Source organism: Abrus precatorius, unplaced genomic scaffold (genome assembly GCF_003935025.1).
Source record: "Abrus precatorius isolate BTA unplaced genomic scaffold, Abrus_2018 Scaffold7, whole genome shotgun sequence".
Classification (NCBI taxonomy): domain Eukaryota; kingdom Viridiplantae; phylum Streptophyta; class Magnoliopsida; order Fabales; family Fabaceae; genus Abrus; species Abrus precatorius.
In genome coordinates, this window is record NW_020874417.1 from 5,276,278 (window position 1) to 5,299,495 (window position 23,218).

The window sequence follows — 23,218 nt, forward strand, 5'->3', positions numbered from 1 at the left end:
TATAGAAAGAGAGAGAGAGAGAGAGAGAGAGAGGAGGTTGAATTAAATTACACTTACTCTTACATCATTAATAATTTAATCTAAAAATTAATTTTTATCAATCTAACCATTGAATTGTAATTATATGTTACCTAGATTATCTATATTAAATTTTATCAAAATTGAACATCTACAAAATTATAATCAAATATTTTTTATTTTCATAAATTTTAAAAGCATATATTATATTAATCTTGATGTATATAAATAAAGTATTAAATTATTTTAAATCAATTTCAAATTATATATACATAATAAATGTGATTGAAATTTTTAATTTAATATTTTATTTCACAATTAAATTATTAAGTAAAAAGTTATTAAGTGATATAAAAGTAAGAGTGAGATATCTCATATGCTGATGCAAGTTATCCTCTTTATATATATAAAGTATTATTATGGGACATAATATTTTAAAGTTTATACTAAAATATATAAAACATTGAAATTTAAACAAGTTATATAACCACTTTATTAAGAGACAGTGCGACGTTAAAATGAATCAAAGAATTTAATATTTTAAAGACTTAGCTACTTTTGAAAAAATTATCAAGTACAACATTAATTCGTTAATACGAAATGAGTGAGTGAATTAAATGCGTGAGACATTAATGTAAAGTGATCACATATATTTAAAATTGATGGTGGAGTGATTGATTTAAGTGTCAAAATAAGATTTGAGACGAAAAATATTTTTTAATTATATGGTAAAGTGATGAATTCCAACGTTTTTATTCTTAATAACTTCAAAATTTTACGACAAACTAATTCTATGTTTCTGGCTAAAAACTCTTTTGGAACTATTTTGATTTCTAACTCTAAGAAAAACCCTATCAAACTTTGTGTGGGACCACAAGAAAAAGGATATCACAATTCACAAGTTCACAACTTGTACGGCCCCATTCTTAACTTGTCAACAAATGGAACCACAACCCACAAACAACCCATTTTTCATAAACACAAATTTATCAGTGAAGTCTAAATTCAAAAATTTCTAACATACTTTTCTAAGGTCATGCATTTTATGCCTTTTTCTTCACATCTTATAGCAATTACAACTACTCAATTTGTTTGTTAACGTGGTTTGCAGCCAGCATGGTATTCCTAATAGCTTTATTTCACACCAAGATCTTCTTTTTTATTCTTTTCTGCTCCAGAATGGCTTTTTTTTTTCTGTTTCTAATAACAATTAACTTTTTAGTCTTGTCGAGAAAATTCACATTTTTACATGGAAAAAGTAATGTTTTTAAAATTAGATTAATTATTGAACTGATATGAAAGTATTAGTTCATGGTTTACTAGTTTAATTGTGATAAAATTGCAGTTGCATGATTAAGCCACCACCCATTCATATTTATTCACCGTTGTCTAAACCTAGGAATTAATTAGAACCTGAATTTCAGACTCTCTGTCAACCATAAAAGAAAGCCAAGATCTATTCTCCCAGCATGGACTAGTTTCTCCCGATCAACTAAATTTTTCTTGCCTAGGTTGTACATATTTTATCTTGCCAGTTTTGATTCTTGGTCTTGATCCAAAAGAGTCTATTAATTCTTGAGAGAGACTTTTTACTACTGCTGAAAAAATATATAAGGATAATATTAATGCACTCACACGTCCATTAAGTTTTAACTATTATTGGCCATCGGGTGTGTGTTCATCTGCAACTTTACAAATAGGTATTTAGTTTTGGTTCATACCTCAGGGTCGTGTCTAGAAATTTTGGAGCCTAAAAATAATTATTGATTGAAGGAACGAATAATGAAAATGATTATTTTTTATTTTATTGAAAAATTATTACATTTTGATTTTGTATTAATCAGATACTTAATTAGGATTATTATAAATAATTTAATTTTTCTCTTTTTATACATTTCACTTATGTTTTGAATTTTGTTGGCTGTGTTTAGAATCAGGGTTTGAATTTTTTTTTTAAAAAAATCTTGTTTCTATACATTTTATTTGTACTCTCCTTTTATATTTCATCTTTTTATATTTGAAGTTTTGTTGTTAATTAAATGTGAATATGTTTGATCGCTTATTTTCAATTCTATTCTTAGATTTTGTATAATTTTTTTAATGCACATACTTTATGATATTTAAATTTCATTCTAACCCTTAATATATAATTAACAAAAAAAGTTAATCACAATAATACTTAATTTTATATATTAAATTAGAATTAAAAGAATCATATTTGTGTTGTTTTAACTTTATGTATGAATTTAAATAAATTTTGATCGATGAGAACTGAATAATAATTAAAAAATATTTGATTGTCTAACTTAAGGTTAATGAATATTCTGTGTGTGATTTACAGTAGAAATATTTTCTAACATAATTAATGTTTAATTAATCATCTTAAATCTTAAGAGTAAAAATATATTTTAAATTTAATAATTAGTAGCTTATGATAACTTCTTTAATAAATTGAATGAATAGTTAATATATTAGTCATAACTTCAATTCATTTATTTTGTTCGCCATTTTAATTAATAATTAATCAACCTTCAACCTTTCTTTTAATTATTGTCAATCTAAATTTATTGTGTGTATGATACTTAGTTTAAGATTGTTGTTTTTAGGAATACAAGTTAAATTGACTTATTTAGTATTGTATAATATTCTAACAAAAAATAATGTCGATCAAATATTGTATTTTTAATGATTTTTTATCTCCTATGATGTTTATTATTTTCTCACTTCTCTTTTTCTCTAGTCTTGTTGAAGGAGAAAAAAGATGAGTCATTTACATTCTTTATCTCTGAAAACACATCCCATAAAAGGAAGAAAAAAAGTACACATATTACTTTAAAGCTATTTGACATCTCTTACCTACATGACTACATCCACACACAACTAACCAAGCCTTGAGTACATATTGTTGTGGTGAGTAAATATAAAATAAAATCTTGTATTAAAATAATTTTCTTCTACTTCTTTCTTCAAGTTTGTCAATGTTGGACTTGGATGAATAACTCAACAATTCCTTCCTTCATCGTATTTTTTTACTTTACAAGCAATCCTTATTTGGATATATAAAAGGGTTTAAACATTGGGAAAATCTCCATTAATGGGCCATGAGTAACCATACAAGCAAATTTAAACATTACACTCAACCCAAAAATCTTAAAGCTATTTAGTTGTTGATCTTTGTTATTTATATAATGTTCAATTTTTTTATTCTTTACTTAATATAAAATTTCTTCACACATACTTAATTTTAACAAATCTTTATTTCTTTCATTGTTCTTTGTGTGTGCTTTGATTTTTACTTTATCAATAGTGAAAACCATTTTAAATATAGTTAAAAAATAAGTTAAGTCAAATTTTAACTTACACTTATTTGAATTCACTCACTAAATTTATAACATGTTCAACCTATGAATCGCTTAAGATAACAAAAAAAAAATATATCAAACAAAAGTTATCTTAATTGTTAAAGTATTATATTATCTCATTTTTAAATTTTAAAGTTTCTAACACACTCGTTACTCAACTACCACAGGTAAAGCTACATAATTGAGCAATGTAAAAAAAATAGAAAGTCAAAATTAAATCCTATGCGACTTCTTATCCTTTTTTTAGAAAAATAAAAAAAGAAAGAATTCTACAAAAGCATTATTTTGTTTTGAAAAATGGTTGATGCATTATTAAAAAAAATATGTTTTCTAAAAAATATATTTTCAAATGAATGTAAAAAACAAAAATTTAATAAATAATAATAATAACAATGACAATAACAATAGTAATTTAAGGAATTAAAATAAGAAAATTATTTGCTTTTATTATAACATCATATATATAATCTTCCTTTTCATCATTTAAACTTGAATAATCTTATCACACTTCTAGTCCAATGATAATTATAAGAATATAATCATATCTTTATGCTGCTAAAACTACAACTAACATCACAATCATCCACTCAACCACACCTCACACAATAACATTTGCCTCTACCTATTTCTATTCCTTAATATCTAACCTCCCATTTGTCAAATCAGCGTCTTATTTTTAATTATTGTATATAAACACCTCTTCTCAAATTCATAGAAATTGCACTTTGAATTTGTAGTTTTCTATGGTACTTTGTCATACATAGTTAATATATCTAATGAATTTTATAACATATTAGGGATGAATTTCTATTTGCAGGTGATGTAAATGACATGAAAGAAAGTAGAAAGATATTGACTTTAACAATGCTTAAAAATATTGAACCAAGCAAGATTTTTATGAAAGTGGTGCTTATTGATAAACATAAGAACTCTCAACTCAAGTTGCTTTAAGATAAAGCACAAGAGTTGTATTGTGCTTTTGAGAATACCTTGGTGTTGGTGGAAGGATTAGGAGAATTCTTTTAAAATTTTCATTTAAAAAATGTTGAACTTTGAATCAACATGGGAGGAGCAATAGACACATAATGGAAATGACCCACTTTTATGCTAAAGGCCAATTATTGATATTGTGGAATAGTTAGAAAAACACCCTCTATTGAAAAATATCTTGAAACTTTTTATGTACAGATGATTTACTTGTTACTAATATAATCTAACTCCTGTTTTCTTTAGATCCACTTGGTTTACTCTAATAGTATCATAAATCGAGTCAATGTATAGGATATGAATGCATTCCTATACTATTAATTTCAGTGAAATAGATAAAATATAATTCAGATTATCCTATATCACTTTTTTTATTGGATGTTACGGAGCCTGTTCATACAGGATACGATCGAGTCTGATCATAGAAAAGATTCTTCACAAGTAAAATCAGTCTATCCTCTATAGATATGGACCTTGCGTGGTTGCTACTTTTGCTTAAGCTAACTCAATTTTACTTAATAAAAATAAATACATAAACTCTAATGTTTATGTTTCAAATTTATTTAAGCAAAAATAGAATTGGAAGGTCTAGTTCCCATCACAATGGGAGATGATCCATATTTCAAAGAGGACCAACAATTAAGAATTCATATCATCTCTAGTTTATTCGAAAATAAGATCATCTAATTTTATTTTGACTTAAGTAAAATAAAAATCACTTAAATAAAAATGCTCAAATAGTTGAAAAAAAAATTTGATTATCTAATTTATTATTATTTGAGTAAATTGAGATCATTTTAAGTAAAAATGTCCTTCACTCAAATAACTGAGAAAAGAGTAGAATTTGGCATGTCAAATTCATGTAAATGCAGTCACATGTTACTTGTTTCATGCTACCCATTTTGATGATTACTTATATTGTTATTCTTATTCTTCCTTATTTATGATAGTCTAATACAGTGTATTAACGAGAAATAGAGAGGAAAAGGGAGATTCTTTTAAATCTAATTGTTTGCTTTTGATTATTGGAACTATTGTTTGCAAATCTAATCCAACCAAATAATACTATTTTGAGTTTTTGGACCTATTTTCTTCTCTATCATTTTGAAATATTAATAGACTTCTTTACCATGGGTTGAGCATCATTTGTCTTAGTCAATTATATGTGGGTTTTTTTTTTTTTTTTTTGTGTGCTTAAGATAGACAAACTACATCACTACATAAGAGAACTCCAATGTAAAAAAGAGTATTGAAGTTATAAAAAAGAAAACGTCTCCGTTAGAAGAGGGAAAATGACATTTTTCTTGAAATAAATTAAATAATTAATTATTTTTTTCATTTATTTGAGCTGAAAACATTTTTATTTAAATAAATCTTAATTCACTTAAATAAAAATAAACTGAACAGTCCTATTTTTGTGTAAAGTAAAGAAATTTTAAAACCTTAATTTTAACTTAGTTTGATATACACTTATGGTGTTCTATTCAAGCTAGGATGGGTTTCATTCATTTTTTGTATTTTCTGGGTGAAAGCCCAAGTTACTTTGTTGAACTTTTAGTTGCTTTGGAAAAAAAAAAAGTTGCTTTTGTGTGATAAATTAAAGCATGTGATCATTAATAAAATGTTGGGATTATGGGTATGCATAAATTTATAATTCTAAAAAATCATGTGCATTAATTTTTAATTTTAATTATATATATATAATCTAAAAACTTTTATATTTAATTTAAATTTTTTAAATTTTAATTTATTATTTTACTTACAGTTAAATTTAAGTTAAATAAAAAATTCTCATCAGATATTCTTATAACATATATCAAAGTAGAGAATATTGAGTATTGAACACATATTGCCAACAACTTTGATGGATTTGGATGAAGAAATAATAGTTATACTTAATTTTTATATAATAATTTTTACAAAAGGGATGATAAATAGAAGAGGGAGAGAAGATATATGATGCAATGAAGAGAAATAAAGAAAAACCTGTATTGAAAAAGGTATTGTAAAAAAAATTATATATAAACTTTTCTGTAAAAGATTGGGATTTTGGAGACAAATGTAATGATAAAATTATAGTTAATTAAATAATGATTTTTTTTTGGATTTTTATATTTAATTAAATTAATATTTTACGATTAATTCTTTATTTTAAAATATATTTTAAATTATTTATATTAAATTATTAATACTAATCAAAATAAATTAATAATTTTTTGTAATTAGATGCTTTTATATTTCATTTTTACTATTAATATTTTTTCTTTAACTAAATCATTATTTATAATTTTAAATGAAAATTTTATATATAAAATATTCATACAGTATAAAAGATACATCGTAAACCTATGAAAATCTAAAATCTCATCAAAAGCATGGGATTTTGGAGACAAATGTAATGATAAAACTAACACAGTGCAAATGCACTGCACAAATTCACTCTGATTTTTCTTTCTTTTTTCTCTTTTTGTTTCCGGTAAATTATGTGTTTCAAATTTTTATATTTAATTAAATTAGTATTTTACAGTTAAATCTTTATTTTAAAATATATTTAAAATCATTATAACTAATATTAACTATTTTATTTAACATTTATAAAAATAAATTTATATATTTTTGGTAATTACGTGCTTTTATATTTTATTTTATTGTTAATAATTTTTTCTTTGAGTAAATCATTATTTTATAATTTTTGAACGAAGAAGATATATTTAAAATATTCAGACAATATGTAATATACATCCTAACCGGTGAAATCTATAATCCAATGAAAAGATTGCCACCTCCTTACGCTTCATTTTCAAAGATTGAAATCTGGTTTTTTTTGCTTAAATTTTGTCACTTGAAGTAGATTGGGGTTCACCGACTGGTCACTGGATCACTCATCATTCCAACAACATATTTTTGGTTGCGGACCAGATGCTTCGGTCTAATCTTACTTTTTGGTTTTATTATATGAAAGCGTAATCCCATATTAAAATAATATTAATAAATACTAAGAATTCAAGAGTAATCACATCCATGACAAGTACACTTTCAGATTCATAGAACGCGACCCCCTTTCTGTTATTTTTAAAATTAATACTCAAACCCCCCTTTGCGTGACTTCAGAAAAGAAAGAGACTATATTTTTTAAATTATGTTTATCTGTACACAATTACAGAATAATTGTTTCAAATTTATATTATTTTTTATTTAAGTGTAATCAATCTTATATTATTCATCGATTGTGCATGAAAATTATATTAATAATTCTTAACATATATTATTAAACTTTTTTTAAATTATAACAAATTAAAGTATTTTTTGTATTTTAAATTTTGTTAATCTTATCTTTCAAGACTGAAAATAAACAGTTAATAATAATAAAATTTTATTAAAAAATTATTTATTATATTTTTATAATTTTAATATAATAATTATGTATTTTTTTATAAAAAAATTATTTGTGGATGTTTAAATTTGACTTTAAAATTGAAGTTAACAAAATCTATTTATTTTTAATAAAATATTAATGTTTAAAAAAAATCTTATATTATTTTTATATATCTTCAAGCTGATATTTTCATTTAAAAAAGATGATATACTTGTGAAAGCTGATGTGCATGATTTATTTATTTATTTCAGTGAGAAATGGACTTGTTTTAGTTAAGAATTTTCAGAAAATCAAAAGGGGTGTGATGGAAGCTCCAAACTTCTTCAACCATACAACTCCCACTTGTAAAGCCACTTTGATTATTAGATGTTACTATTTGTGTTCTTGGGTACCATTGGGGCATGCTGTGCTTAAGGGCGTTGATTGGCTCTCTGTAATGAACTATGAAAAGCATAGTGGGTATCTTTAATGTATCAATTTGATGCGAATATTGACTGGCTCAGCTTTGGGGACCATACCGAGAAAAATATAATTGCCCAATTTGGTATGTCTCCCAGGCATAATGCAGGCCTAAAACATAAAATATATGCTACTTGTAAGGCTGCTAAGATATATTTTAACTACCCAAAGATAGGTTTGTCTTTCAATGTTTTTATTAATCTTTTCCATACACACTGTAACCAAATAAACTTGATCAATGTTTTTACTAATCCAAGTTACTAACGGTGAAATAAGAAATGAATGGGTTTAATTTTGTATTTCACAAATTCATGCTCTTATTATTAAGCGGTGAGGTGACTTCATTCCCCACTCCCACTCCCATTCCTAGTTAAATATGCTTGTTTTTCTTGTTTTGTTACACTAGTTGCAAGATATAAAGTTAACTTTATATTTTTTTTATCTAGTTGTTTATTCACTTTATTCAATTGATGTTTAAATTTCTTCTATTGATATTAAGTATAACTAGATACTTGTCAATTAATTACTAGTAAAACAGTATTCCATTGTTAAACTGATTTCAAAGTTACAAATTTCATTATTAGAGCAACTCCACTATTAGGTTATCTGTGTAGGTTTACTTTACAGCAATTTCATTATTTTAGTGTGCTTTACAATAATTCAGTTCAAAATTTGGTTTACTTTTTACATAAAATCCATTGTCTGGAATGTATTAAAATAAAAATTAACTGTATTTTTTAACCATTTAATATAATCTATATGCGTTTAGACACTCGCTCATATTTAGTTGGATTTTGTAAGGAATTAATTCAATTTTGATTTTAAATGTATGACCCTTATTTATTATTACAAATTGATTTAAATCCTATTTTGTTATACCGTGACTTTCAAACCGGAAATTAAAATTAAATCTATATATTCAGTTTAAAAATTATGCTATTATGAAGTGATATTATCCAGAAATCGCTCGGGAAACATGAGAACGTAAGATAAGAGCTAAAAAATATATATAAAATTCCGAACTAAATAATTAATAGATGATAATATAAATTTTATATAAAAGTTTGTCATAGACAATGTTATATATAAAACATCACAAGCTAATATATTTTTTCACTTTGTCTACTTAATACAAAGAGAGAACAAAAATACACTAATTGAAAAATGCAATATAAAAAAAAATTGTATGCAACACTATTTGTATTCCTATGAACATCCAATAACATTATGAGAAATACTAGACTTGTCAAGAAAATAAAAATCTAACATTCAACTTAGAAATCAATATAATTTTTAATGACAATTTTAATGCGATTTAAAATTTAAATACAACTAAAATTTACATTGAGTTGCTTACATTTATTAACGCATACGAGAGATACTTAAAACAATTGTATTAAATTTATTCATCCAACACCAATCTTAGATACAATTTTTACATCCCCAAGGTCACATGCGAAAGTTGAAATAAACCATGCAAGATATGCTCAATCTCTCTAACAATTATATCCATATCTCAAATAGCCTATGCCTGCATGGAGTTTCAGTTTCAGCTGCCAATTGAAAGTGTTCGAATGAGTATAATTTTATAAGAATAATTTTTTTTAAAATGATGTAATTTGTATTTGTAATTTTTTTAAAAAATGTAATAAAACTTAGTATAAATACAAAAGTTACAATTTATCGTATTAATTTAAATGTAAAATTAAAAATAAAATTAATTTTAATCAAGAATAATTAAACATTAAAATTTTATACAAAATTATGTTATAAAAAATTAATCATAATTTTATAATATTTCAATGTAAATTACTATATGCACTCAACAAATAGAGTATATTAAGATGTTGAGAAATAAAGATAAGCATAGGTTGGCAGTATAGATAAAAACTTTATTATTTTCATATTAATATTATTCTATACTTTTTACTTAGAAAATAAATAGAGCATACGAGTATACACTGAATATATATTTTTATTTTATTATTCAAATAACAAAGTAAAGAAATGCCTGCAAATAAAAAATTGGAGAGAAAAGCATGACATCTGCAACCGGCTGACTAAACGTGTGAACCAAGAACCGGTTTTTTTTTTCCCACTAAGAAAACCAAACTAATTAATTTTTAAAGAATGTAATTACGATTGCGCCACCGATTAAAAAAAAAAAGTTGGGTATTTGATCTCTCTCTCTCTCCGACAATCCAATTCGAGAGAGAGAGAGAGAGAGAGAGGGAAGATTCATTCAACCATTCACACTCACGGTGACCTGTTTGTAGTTCTAGTGAGAGAGAGAGAGAGAAGAGAGAGAATAGCACAACAGAAACCCCCAAAAAGCAATGGCGAGTTTTAGGGTTTTGTGAACAGAGTGCGATGGAAATGCCTGCCAGAAGATCCAACTACTCGCTTCTCAGCCAAATTCCCGACGACCAGTTTTCCGGCTCCATCGGTCCTCCGCCTCCCTCCTCCTCCGGCGACGGTAAAACCGGCCGACCAGGCAAGTTGGACCGAGCCTTCGATTGGGACCTCGTCGCCGATCACAGAGCGGCTCAGCAGGGGAACAATCGGATCGGAAACTTGTACTCTTCGATCGGCTTGCAGAGGCAGTCCAGCGGGAGCAGCTATGGCGAAAGCTCGCTCTCCGGCGGCGGCGAGTACTACGCTCCGACGCTGTCCACGGCGGCTGCGAGCGAGGTCGATGCCTTCGGATACCTGCATGACGAGGGATTCAAGATTAGCGAGGTGAGGAGCAAGTTTTCCGAGGCTCCGCCGAGGACTGCCAGCTCCTCCGGGAAAAGCTGGGCACAGCAGACGGAGGAGAGTTACCAGTTGCAGCTGGCGCTGGCGCTGAGGCTCTCGTCGGACGCCACGTGCGCTGATGATCCTAATTTCCTGGATCCGTTGCCGGACGATTCCGCTCTGAGGCGGTCGTCCACGGCGGAGGCGGTTTCCCATAGATTCTGGGTATGTTGATCGTCGTGCCTTTCGTTTGAGTGCCTTGGATTGGATTATGATTGCGAATTCTGGTGACGGCTTTCATTGCAAGGTGTTTTTTTGAATCGAGTGTTAATGACTTAGTGGTATAAATAGTTACGGAGCGTGCGGATGGAGATAGGTGTGCTTTGACTGTGGTGTTGTGATTACTTGTTGATAAGTCAGATTAAGTGCAATGTAATGTTTGCATGAGGTGTAGCAGCTGCGTTTCTGTGATTGATGTGTTTTTCTTATAAAATATTGAATTTATATACGTTTGTGTGGCTTCTAGTCTGCATCAATAGGAAGATCTAATTGTGGTTGATGATGGCAAATTTTGTAGACAAACTTTTAGAAGTTCATTCAGAGTCATAGACTGTTTGGTTCTTTGCTATGGGTGATTGGAGAAGTGTAGTTTGACTTGAATCAAGGAATTTGCATTAGTACAGAAACCTTGTGTTTTGTTTCTTCCAAAGGACAAGTCTAGTAGGGAGTAATCCGGATATCAGAGTTCCGTTTTACATTTTTCCTCTCCCCCCCCCCCCCTTTTAGCGTCTGCTCCCTGGGAAAATTGCAGGTTTACATGTTATTTCCATATTGCTAATTCTGGAGTTACGTTTCTCTTTGTTGCACTGCATAACAATTCAGTATTGGAAAATATAATGTTATTAGGAGCTTCAAAATGTGAAATTTATATTTTGGTATTATTGTGTGTGAGGGCAATGTGCTTGGTTGTACTTGAGGAAATTGTCACCAGGAGGTATAATTATAATTTCTTGAGAGATGAAGATGAAGCCTGATTCTCGAGTGTTGCATGAATTCAGTTTTAGAGGAAAAAATATTCCTCCCGTCTTTATTCTACTTCATTTTTCTTTTTAAATTTTTTTCTCTATTTTACACTGGAAGTTCTTGAATGTTATAGACTTCTTGCACTTATTGGTAGGTATGCAATTGTTGATTGTGTCTTGTTAATAATGTGCACCAGGTGAATGGCTGCGTATCATACTCCGATAAAATTCCAGATGGCTTTTACCTAATTCATGGGATGGATTCCTATGTCTGGACAGTTTGCACTGATCTGCAGGAAAGTGGCCGAATTCCATCAGTTGACATACTAAAGTCTGTGAATCCATGCATAGTTTCGTCACTCGAAGTAGTTTTGGTGGATCGATGCAGTGACCCCAGCTTAAGAGAACTTCAAAATAGAGTTCATGGCATTTCTTGTAGCAGCATAACACCAACAGATGTTGTAGATCATCTTTCCAAGCTGGTTTGCAACCGAATGGGGTGAGCCTACTTGGCATTCCTTGCTTGACCTATGTTTTTTGTCTGGCCATGTCAGTCTAACTGTGTTTTATTGCTATAACAAGGGGTTCAGCTTCTGTTGGGGAAGATGACTTTGTCTCCATCTGGAGGGATTGCAGTAATGATCTGAAAGATTGCTTAGGATCTGTTGTTATTCCTATAGGTAGTCTATCTCTTGGCCTCTGCAGGCATCGTGCTATATTATTCAAAGTAAGGCTCTATTCTGTGGGGGGTTAAGGTTATGATTTTCCATGTTGGTAAAATTGATTTGTTTTTGCTTGCTGGTTTAGTGAATGGGATTGTATTTGAGCTGTTTTTGAAATGACTTATTTTATTTTCAATATTTCAGGTACTAGCTGATGCCATTGATTTACCTTGTCGAATTGCAAAGGGATGTAAATATTGCAAGAGGGATGATGCAACATCTTGTGTTGTTCGATTTGGGCTTGAGAGGTATATGTTTTTAACTTTTTATTGCAAATTACATATGCTTTTTGGTCTATAACTTAGATTGCAACTCTAGCGGAGCTGCAATCTAATGATTAGTTTCAATGAGCTATGTTGGTCGTGGAAATGCAAAATTGTAAAAGGACATTAAGCCATTGGTTTACATTCTGTGAACATTTTGTATGGGGACATTTTAAATAAATGTTCTTAATAATAATATTCCTGATACAGGGAATATCTTGTTGATTTAATTGGAAAGCCAGGAAACTTATCCGAGCCTGATTCCTTGCTCAATGGTCCATCTTCCATCTCATTTTCTTCACCCTTGCGCTTTCCACGACTTAAACCAGCTGAACCTACCATTGATTTCAGGTCACTGGCCAAACAGTATTTCTCGGATTGTATGTCTCTTGAGCTTGTCTTTGACAACAGTTCTGCAGGTGATATTCATATTTCTTTTAATTTATGATATTTTAAATCTGGGTTTGCAGTGGTGTTGTTTTCACATATTGTGAAGAATATGTTAAGGCCTATTTTTGCATTTCTTTGGAATTTAAGATCCAAGTGTTTCAAACATGTTTTTGTTTCCATTCTTTAATGAACGAGGATATTTTTTGGCTTTAAGCTAGTTACTCTCTGACGGGGTTGAGGGCCCAGAGCAGGACCATGTATTGGACTTGGACCCAAAGGGGCTCTAGATTTGGAAGGTTTATACTGGAATTTAGGAAGACAAAAGTGCGTCCTGAGGTTATCCAAGTTGGAAGAGTTAGTTGTGTACTGGTATATATCCTGGATTGGGGGGAGAATAAAACTATCAATTTCTGGTGTTTAATCTCTGGTTCCTAACACTATAATTAATGTTGAAATTATGAGGTTTTTCCAGGTATAGAGCGAGGGAGAAGAGAGACTTTGAATATATTTACTTGTGTAGTATTACAATTGATATGTTGTAATGATATAAAACATAATGCACTATCTTCTATTTATACTACTAGTGCTAGTTAAATTATAGAAACAAATCATGAGATATTAGGAATATGGAAAGTAAAAAAATAAGAAAATATTCTAGGATACAATCTATATTTAAATAATTCTATGATATAATATTGTTATTAGGAACTATGCCATCACTCTCCATCAAGGTAAAGTTAGTTAAGCTTTATGTTTGTTATAAATAAATCCTTTCAAATATCATATGAGCTCCTCCAATAGTCAGGCTTCAGTGATATTTTGGCTTAGTGGACTGCGCATCCCAGACTTGACCAAATTATATTAGAAACTGGCCACGCATTACTCACTTCCAATTACTCACTTCCAAAAGCTAGCACAGGGGAAGAGAGTTGCCCATACTTTATAACGGGAGTTTTGGTCATATTCCTAGCCAGTGTGGGATGTGTTAATGATTAATTTGGTTATCTACCAAACTTGATATGGTCATAAAATGTTTTTTGCAGCTTTCTTATTTTAATTGAACTATCCATTTGTTGTTTTCATAAGCACTAGGATGAGGTTACATAGCAGGCATCTATTTTCTTTTCTCTTTCATATATTCATTCTAATTAGTTGTCGATTTATCTAAACTTGAAAATTGCAAGAATTTGGTTGCCTATTAGAATAAAAAAAAAGAGCGTGATTCTTCACTGTGATGGTTTTGCTATAATATGTCTTCCATGTTGATTATTGTGGATGATTAAGTTGTGCTCTGTATTATGGAATTGGGAGAACAGTCAACAGTTCCACATACTTGGTCGAGTATCAAATTCTTGAAGTATTGGGGTGAACAGGGGTTTAATATAATTTAGTCTGTTTACAGAATGAAATTTGAGCGGCTATTATATTTAATTTGATGTTTGTTAAATTTTTAAGTAGGTCAACTCTGGAATAATTCCAAAAGCATGTTCTTTTTGTAGATGTTCCTGTTGTATGTTGGACATTAGTAGTTTTGAATGTGATCTTGTAATACGGTATGCAATTATGGATGCATGGTTATTTATTATTTAAGTTTAACTAGTTGCAAGTATAGGTTAAGCTAAATTTTGTATCACATGTGCTGTTGCTAATGGAGATTCTGGGTTCTCCATTTCAGAACTGTTTGATGGGAAGTGCAAAGACAGGATTAACCCTAGGCCAATTTCTACCGACAGCAATAGAGTTTCTCACCTTCCTCTGCATCCCCAAGATTCTCATTCAAGCACACAAGATCAAGGTTCTGAAGCATATGTATCATGTAACCCTCCTCAGAACATTGGAGACATGACAACTGTGGGAAAGTATCCACCACCAATAAAGCATAAGCGTCCTGTTGGTATACAAACCCCATTAGCACTTACAAGTTCCAATGACGACATTATTGAGGGCAGGAGGTTTGTTGAAGGAAGTCAACTGATTCCTAACAAATCTACGCGAGAGCTTGCCCTTGACATGGAGGATTTGGACATACCATGGAGTGATCTTATTTTAAGAGAGAAAATAGGGTCAGGTATATATCTCCTCCTTTATTAATTGCAATTTATTGGAAAAAGTCTTGGGGGACAAAAAGAGACATACTATCAAAGAGAGAATAGATTAAAATTAAAACGGATGTTGTCCTTAGTAATGATAGTAGGAAAGAAGAGAACAAGAAAACGAAGCCAGCTTGTTAGTGCCAATAAATATTCCTAATCCATATGCACATGACAGAGTTGTGTTCAAACCTGAACACAATTAATTGCAATAAGTTTATTTATCAGATTTTTCTTTTTTCCAACCAGAATCAACCCAATCACCCGATCAACTTTTCTTTTTTAAATATTTAAATATATAATTTTAGGCTTTAGTATATATAGACTTTTCCTTTAGTTTTGCCTTCTCCCACTTTCTTTTGACTTTCTTATCTAATATTATTAAATGTCTTTTGTCATGTTTATTATCCAACTTCTTTATGATATTCTAGGCAATGAAGAGTAATGATCTAGATATATAAAATTATAATTGTGCAAAAAGTTATATATTAATTGAAAATAATATTAATGTTTGAAGTTGATTTAATTGTTGTCTAAAGTTATTGAAGAATGAAAAATCTTTTTATTTTATAGTAATCTTAAATTTAAAATTTCACATAATAAACAATACACGAGAGTAAAAACTAAATTATAATAATTTATTTTTAACCCTAACGGATGACCTGGACCAATTGGTTCTGATTAGCTGAAAAGATTTAAAAAAACTGAACCAAACCAAACCAACCCAACCCAGTTAAAATTGATCGGTTTGGATTTTAATTTACCCTAAACTCAAATTGAACTGACATGTGAACAGTCAGCCTAGACAGGGAGGTTTCATTAAAGAATTCATGGTTGGAGCACCAAAGCGAAATCATAAAATTTTACATCCAATCACATATACCACTGGAAAAATACCTCACCATGGTAAAATTTTGCTTGCTTCTACCATGCCCTCTAAAGTTGTGCAATAAAATCTGATCCTAATTATTTAATTAATCTGTTACCTAACTCAATCTTCTTCTAGTGGCATATGATTTGTGTAATTAGTTTTGGTAGTCATTAACAAAAAATAACCTGTCATATTTCAGGTTCTTTTGGAACTGTACATCGTGCTGAGTGGAATGGCTCGGTAAGCCAATCCTTTTCTTTAATTATTTTTCAAATTTATTCTGTCTAAATTGATCAACTTATGGTTGTTTGAATTGTTTCTGTTGAAATTTTATTGAATGAATGGAAAATGAGAAGAGCGTAATGAGATGTTGAATAGTTGATAAATTGTGATATGAAGCTCTGACCCTTGACTCCTATTTATGCCAATACTTGACTCCTATTTATACCAATACTTTATGCCAACGACAACTGTAGTATAACTATACAAGTGGACAAGTCTAGCCCAATGTTACCCCTAACATAACATTACTAATAATAATCCTAATAAGCGCAGCTCAATGTAAATCCAAACCCGGTTATTGTTACACTGATTTACAATGATGACTGCATTACAATTGGATACCAGGAGTATATTTGAAAGTTTTCATCCTCCACGAGAGTAGATATTTGATTGAACCATTTCCATCAAACATTTTTTTTTTCTGTAAACAAATGGAGCCTTAATGTTACAAAATTGGCATATCTTTAAGGCATTTATGTTTCTCCAATTCTGTGTTTTCAAGTTTTTTAAGCTGTAGTTGTCTTATCATTTGGAATGCAATGTTGTGGCATATACATCTTCTGAGAGGATTGTGAAACTTCGGGATTTCTTCAGTTTAAAACAGAAATAGTGCTTCATACACGCGCGCATTTATTTTTCTGCTTTTACATCCTTTGATAATTGCAGGATGTTGCTGTGAAAATTTTGATGGAACAAGATTTTCATGCCGAACGCTTCAAGGAATTCTTGAGGGAGGTAAGCTCAAAAGTTCTAACCATGTTTTATGCAGAGAAAGCAGAGAAAGTACCAATTGCTTTTTAGATATTTGTGTGCTGTTTATTTGAGCTGTATTTTCACTTCTCTTGCAAGGTTGCAATAATGAAACGTTTGCGGCATCCAAATATTGTATTGTTTATGGGGGCAGTCACTCAGCCTCCTAACTTATCAATTGTCACGGAATACTTATCAAGGTTGTCCTCCTCTACCTGTTTCACTATTTACCCCTAAAAGAGGGCAGTTTTTCAAGGTTATTTGATATTAGATATTAAGAGTTCTTTGACTAAGTGCAGGGGTAGCTTATATAGGTTGTTGCATAGATCTGGTGCCAAAGAGGGGTTGGATGAGAGGCGTAGGCTTGGTATGGCTTATGATGTGGTATGTATTTGGAAAATAAACATTATTGCTTCTTGTTTGTATTTTTTGAATTTGTGATGTCAAAATCTTGGTATTCTTTGATCAACCAAATGTCATTTTATCAATTGCAGGCAAAGGGGATGAATTATCTTCATAAACGCAATCCCCCCATTGTCCATAGAGATCTAAAATCTCCAAACCTTCTCGTTGACAAGAAATATACGGTGAAGGTAAATATAAAGATTCTCTAGTATGCTGACTAGTCTTAGGAGTTTCATATATTTATAAAGGTCATTTGTCACCCATGGCTGTAGGATTTCACTTCATTTTTCATTTCTAGCTCTTGCAAATAATAGCCTTGTACTGATACAAGCCTATAAACCAAGATTCACCTCCTTTTTGTTCTAGCATGGCTTTAAAGTTGTAGGCTGTTATATAATATGAAAGTTCTTTCTGGCTTGTCTAGAAAGGTGAAGCTAAATGAATAAACTATTGATTTAATTGATTTTTCTTTAAACAGTAATTGATACTTTTTAATGGTACATTTAAGTAATGATTTGTAGTTTTATTGGATATGGAACTATTTGAGGTTATTGCAAAACTTGCTCTACTGTCTACATTGATAAAATTTTCAGCTTTCTGCTGATTAGCTGTGTTTGTTTTGGAATGTTGTTGGAAAGCCATTTAACATGAAAATAACATTTCCAAAGTGTTAGTAACACACTTTTTTTTTGGGTTGGGAAGGGGCTGGTAATCTGTTTTCTTGGACATTAATGGAGTTTTTCACCCATAAAATAATGCCTTTTAGGTTTGTGATTTTGGGCTTTCACGTCTGAAGGCCAATACATTTCTCTCGTCCAAGTCAGCTGCTGGGACTGTAAGTTTATATTGACTGCAGATATTTCCGTTTTGTACTTCTTATGTTTCAGAGGTTTTATAACTACATATTTAAATTTTTTCCTTTTCCTTCCTTAGCCTGAGTGGATGGCTCCAGAAGTTCTGCGTGATGAGCCATCAAATGAGAAGTCTGATGTGTACAGCTTTGGTGTAATCTTATGGGAGCTTGCAACGTTGCAACAGCCATGGATTAATTTAAATCCAGCACAGGTTTGTTGTATACCTGTGATACAGGATATTGCTTTATATTTATGCTTAAGGTTTTTATTGTAATTATATTATTTCAGCTTTATGAGATTTATGATATGAAACTAATGATCATAAGAATATAGAATATAGTATGAAATTAAAGTAGCATGCAGCTGGTGATATAAATCTGAAAATGATTGCAAGAACCTATATATGTATGTATGCAAGAAATGTATATTGGTCAAAGCATGTGTCTAACAAACCAGTGATAATGGGTATATGGTTGAAGGTTTAAGGTTGTGGCTGAGTATTTTTGACTGAGTGGTATTCTTTATCGCTTTGATCTATCATTGACTTATCATGGTTACTTTGGTTAAATTTTCATGCATAATATAGTTAGACCTTTGGCCCAAGTTTATTCTAAAAGAGGAAGGGGTCTAATGGGCTGCAGGTGCATGAAAGGAGGAAATAAGGGGTAGATTCTGTTAGAGAAGAGAAAGTTGTGACCAGCTGTTATACTAGGACTGAATAAGAGAATAATTAGGTAGTCTTTATTTTTAAAATTAAAGTAATTTGGTCCTACCAGCACTTTTCTTTTACTTTGAAGTTTCATTCTCTACTCAAAATGTTTACAAATTGAACTGATTAAACTATTATAGACCTAATGCTCAAAACATACTAACCAAAACATCAAATTTTATCCAAATAAAAATCTCAAAATTTTCCCGCAAGTCCTAATTTTTACATACTATAAAATCTTTCAAATTTATCAAATTTTTACTAACTATGTTTGGAATAAAGGAAATAAAAAACGAGGGAAAAGAGAATTCTGAAATTTAAATTGAAGAGAAAAGAAGAGAAAATTTTGAATTTTTATTCCTGAAAGTCAACTTCTCTCTCATTTTTCTCTTTTATTTTTTTCTCTTCAACCAAACAAGAGAAAATGTCTCATTATGTGTGTTTTATGTCTTCTTTATTTTCTTTCCACCTTTGAAATAAACCATAAATTTCTGATTTCTAAACTTTTAAAATTCTTTCATATCCCAAATGTTCAGATAGAAAATAATAATGTGAGGGGGGTTTTAAGTAGCAAGAAATTGATGGCAGGACCACATTTCTTAAGTTTAAAAATAGAAAAACTTATTTCACTCAAAAAAAACTTTAGAGACTGAAATTGCACGCAGCCTAGACTAAAGGGATCAAAAGTGGTGTTAGCCTAAAAGAATTCTGGTATCACACCTAAAGAGAAAGAAGAGGAAAAATAAAGTGACAGAAGGAAAGGAGAGAGGCACTTGAGGTCCCGGGTGAGGGGGGGGGATTTTATTTTTCTTCTGATTTTCAGTGCAATTAAGGCTCCTCTTTTGTAAGGAGGTAGACTACATTTTCTTTTCACACACTAAGTTTCTACCACATTTATTTATTTTACTTAATATTCAAAAATGCACGTTGTCCTGTAGGTTGTGGCTGCTGTTGGATTTAAGGGAAAAAGGCTTGAGATCCCACATGATATAAATCCCCAAGTTGCTGCATTAATTGATGCTTGCTGGGCCAAGTGAGTTCATAAAATTTTGTTGATGTATTTCGCTTCCATATTGTGTCATAAAATTTTGTTGATGTACTTGGTCTGTTACAGTGAGCCCTGGAAACGCCCTTCTTTTGCAAATATTATGGATTCTTTGAGGTCATTGCTCAAACCCCCTACACCTCAACCTGGTCGTCCAAACATGCCACTGTGAGACCTGAATGGCTGGAACACCAAGTTGTTATTCATGCACATATGACAGGATTTTATTGGTCTTGATGTCTAACAGGATTACACTGTTTTAGTTGCACTAGGTACGTGCCAAATTCCATAATAGTCTTCTTGCCAGCACTAGATCTAGCTTGGGCGTAGTATTTCTCACTTTTTTTTTTGTCTTTTATTTTCTAGCGGAGATTTGATCTTCGCATTATTATAACTGGAGGTTGGAACGTACCCAAGCTTTGGTTAAAATAAGTTATAATCTGCTTGAATCGCAGTTACAACTCAGTAAAAGCTTTAATGTGTTACATGTTTTCATTATTGTGTCCCTGATGATTGTGGCTTATTGCATATCTATCCTCTTTTGGTCAAACTAATGCTGCTTCATGTTTTTTGGCTGCAGAGTCAATTGTATATTTCTTTAATTCAGGTTTAAGAATACTGATTTCCGACGCAGAGCAAGGATACTTCATCTTTGTTGTTCCAACAAAATTGTTTGATTAGGCGATCTTGTAATTTCACCAAGAAATGTTTTATTTTTCTTTCATAATTTTGTATGTAAAAATCATTCCCATTGTAATTACATTCAGTAAATGATAAGCAGCTTTACCGGCGGTGTACATCCTGTATTTTTCTGCCTGCTTGGATTCGTTGATTCCATTAGTCAATTGAGTTTCACGGTGACGCTTTCATTCGCTGCCTTTTAGAGATTGTTTACATCTGAATCAACCATTCCATAATTGATAAAATCCCTTCAAACCAAATGGTCCCCCCCCCCCCCCCAACATCTGACATTTGTTTTTAGATAAAAGGCTAAAAGCTATTTTGTTGACACTACAAAGTACTCCCAATTAACGGTTGTCATTTTATAATATTGAAATTAAATCCCCATATAGTGTAATAATTTTAAATAAAATTCATTTTACACTAAAGTGATGCATAAAGAAAATATTTGCTAATATGCAGCTAATGTTTATTTCATTTTTCGTTAGGTACATGAGATGGACGAAGCCCAAACAACTTAAACAGTAGGGGGTGGGGAATAGAATATAGATCAGTTGAACAGCTTGAAGCAAAAGATCAGCAATGGAAGGGTAGGCATAGACACTCACGTGCTTGTTCTCAAATCCGACACTGATTACCCATCCCTTGAGTGACTTATTCGAAATATTATGAACATATAAAAAAAAAAAAACGATTTTCAAATTTTTTTTAAAAAAAAAGTCAAAGTGATAGATACACCGGAGATAAAATATTGATGAAAAAGTACAACATTTGGCCTAGAGTTACTTTTTAAATGTTTTGTTGTTGATATAACTATCAAAATACGTTAACTCAGTTCACCCAAGTTGGCTTATAACAGATCGAGTTCAATAGTGAATCAACTTAACATAACTCACTTTTGAATTGAGCTATAAAAATGCTAACTCGGTTTAATTCATCAACCCAGCACCAAGTAATAATAATAATAAATGATTGAAATAGAGATTTAAACACAATAGACTAATTTGATTTGGATAAATATCTTAATCTTTTAGAGTTATATTGATAATAAAATAGTAATTTAAATTAAAATTCACAAGTTGACTTAGCGTAGGCTGACCAGTATAACAGGTGAGTTAGGTGAGCTGAGTAAAAATAAAATTCGAGTACAAACTCATGCATCTAAAACTCACCGCATACTGAATTAACTCACTACCTATGACCCAGTTTGACAATTAAAGTTGTTTGTATTTTAATCCACAACCTTCTTTACATTGGATTTGAACAAATTCACATTTATGTAAATCTTGCACGTTAACAAAATTTTAAAAAATCGACGCAGCAGCTAAATACAGCAAAGAATGTGGTGTGATTTTAAATTTTGCTCTACAGAATGAGGAATATGTTGGATCGAATTTTCCATTGGTAAATCTTAAATCCTGTTTGTATTCTCGTTAGGAATGTCATTCATCAAACGAACTTCTTTTTACTTTGAAAAAAAAAAAACCACGCAATAGAGTTTTAAAAATCATAAAACGATTTTTTTGTCGCTTATATTGTCATTTTATGTACTGAGATACTTTAATAAACTCTTCTCTAAATTCTTCAATCAGTTGATGTAAGATACTAAGAAAAAGGAAAAACCCACCCGCACAAGGAGTGTTACAAAAACAAAACAAAAAATCTGCTTAACAGTACTTTATGTCCAAAGAATAAACCCTAAAAAATCGCTACTTTCTAATTTATTTTGTGACCATAATAATTATTTTCTAATAAATTAAAATCTCTTAGGCCCACGAAAATCCTCAGAAAAAGACAAGACAACTCAAAACCGAAAACGAAAAGCAAGTTTACTGGTTCGTGATTGGATGGCATACTTACCTTGGCCACTAAGTATTTAGACTTGGCCACAAGAGAAAACAGAACAAGTCACACTCAATCTCGCGACAAACTAGAAAATCCAACCCAACAGAACAGTTTGTGTGACAAAAAATATCTAAGCTCACACGTGGTCCCAAACAACCATGAAATTAACCAGCCCCAGTTGCAACTTGCAAACCAACCAACGTAACTGCCAGGAAACAACCTCAAATCAAAGTCGGCACTTGAAGCACTCACTGTGCAACCCCACCAATGGCCCTTCTCTGCCACCGCCATCGTTCAATAGTCTCAACCCTCCACCGCCCTTCCACCCTTTTAATATCACAATTCTCACAG

General features: G+C 30.7%; 1 protein-coding gene across 12 annotated transcripts; it reads left to right on the forward strand.

Moving 5' to 3' along the window:
• On the forward strand, positions 1–23,132 carry LOC113872689 (serine/threonine-protein kinase CTR1-like). Of its 12 annotated transcripts, XM_027510433.1 has the most exons (18): positions 1–36; positions 10,485–11,163; positions 12,158–12,459; positions 12,543–12,687; positions 12,827–12,930; positions 13,156–13,364; positions 13,623–13,631; positions 14,990–15,403; positions 16,496–16,536; positions 17,245–17,313; positions 17,428–17,528; positions 17,628–17,712; positions 17,823–17,921; positions 18,500–18,568; positions 18,667–18,798; positions 20,235–20,329; positions 20,411–20,613; positions 20,922–21,284. In XM_027510433.1, exons 2-17 carry the CDS (start codon positions 10,573–10,575, stop codon positions 20,511–20,513), a joined length of 2,568 nt encoding a protein of 855 aa, XP_027366234.1. In that variant the 5' UTR covers positions 1–36; positions 10,485–10,572; the 3' UTR covers positions 20,514–20,613; positions 20,922–21,284. The 12 variants fall into 12 exon arrangements, with proteins under 12 accessions (XP_027366234.1, XP_027366230.1, XP_027366232.1 ...); XM_027510429.1 differs by lacking the exon at positions 13,623–13,631 and having other exon boundaries at positions 15,011–15,403; XM_027510431.1 differs by lacking the exon at positions 13,623–13,631 and having other exon boundaries at positions 14–36; positions 10,506–11,163; positions 15,011–15,403.
• Positions 23,133–23,218: the final 86 nt, after the last annotated feature.

Coding starts and splice junctions, on each gene's coding strand:
- LOC113872689 (XM_027510433.1), top strand. CDS start 10,573: ATGGAAATGCCTGCCAGAAGATCCAACTACTCGCTTCTCAGCCAAATT. Junction 17,314..17,427: donor TCAAGGAATTCTTGAGGGAG/GTAAGCTCAAAA, acceptor TTCTCTTGCAAG/GTTGCAATAATGAAACGTTT. Junction 17,529..17,627: donor GTCACGGAATACTTATCAAG/GTTGTCCTCCTC, acceptor GACTAAGTGCAG/GGGTAGCTTATATAGGTTGT.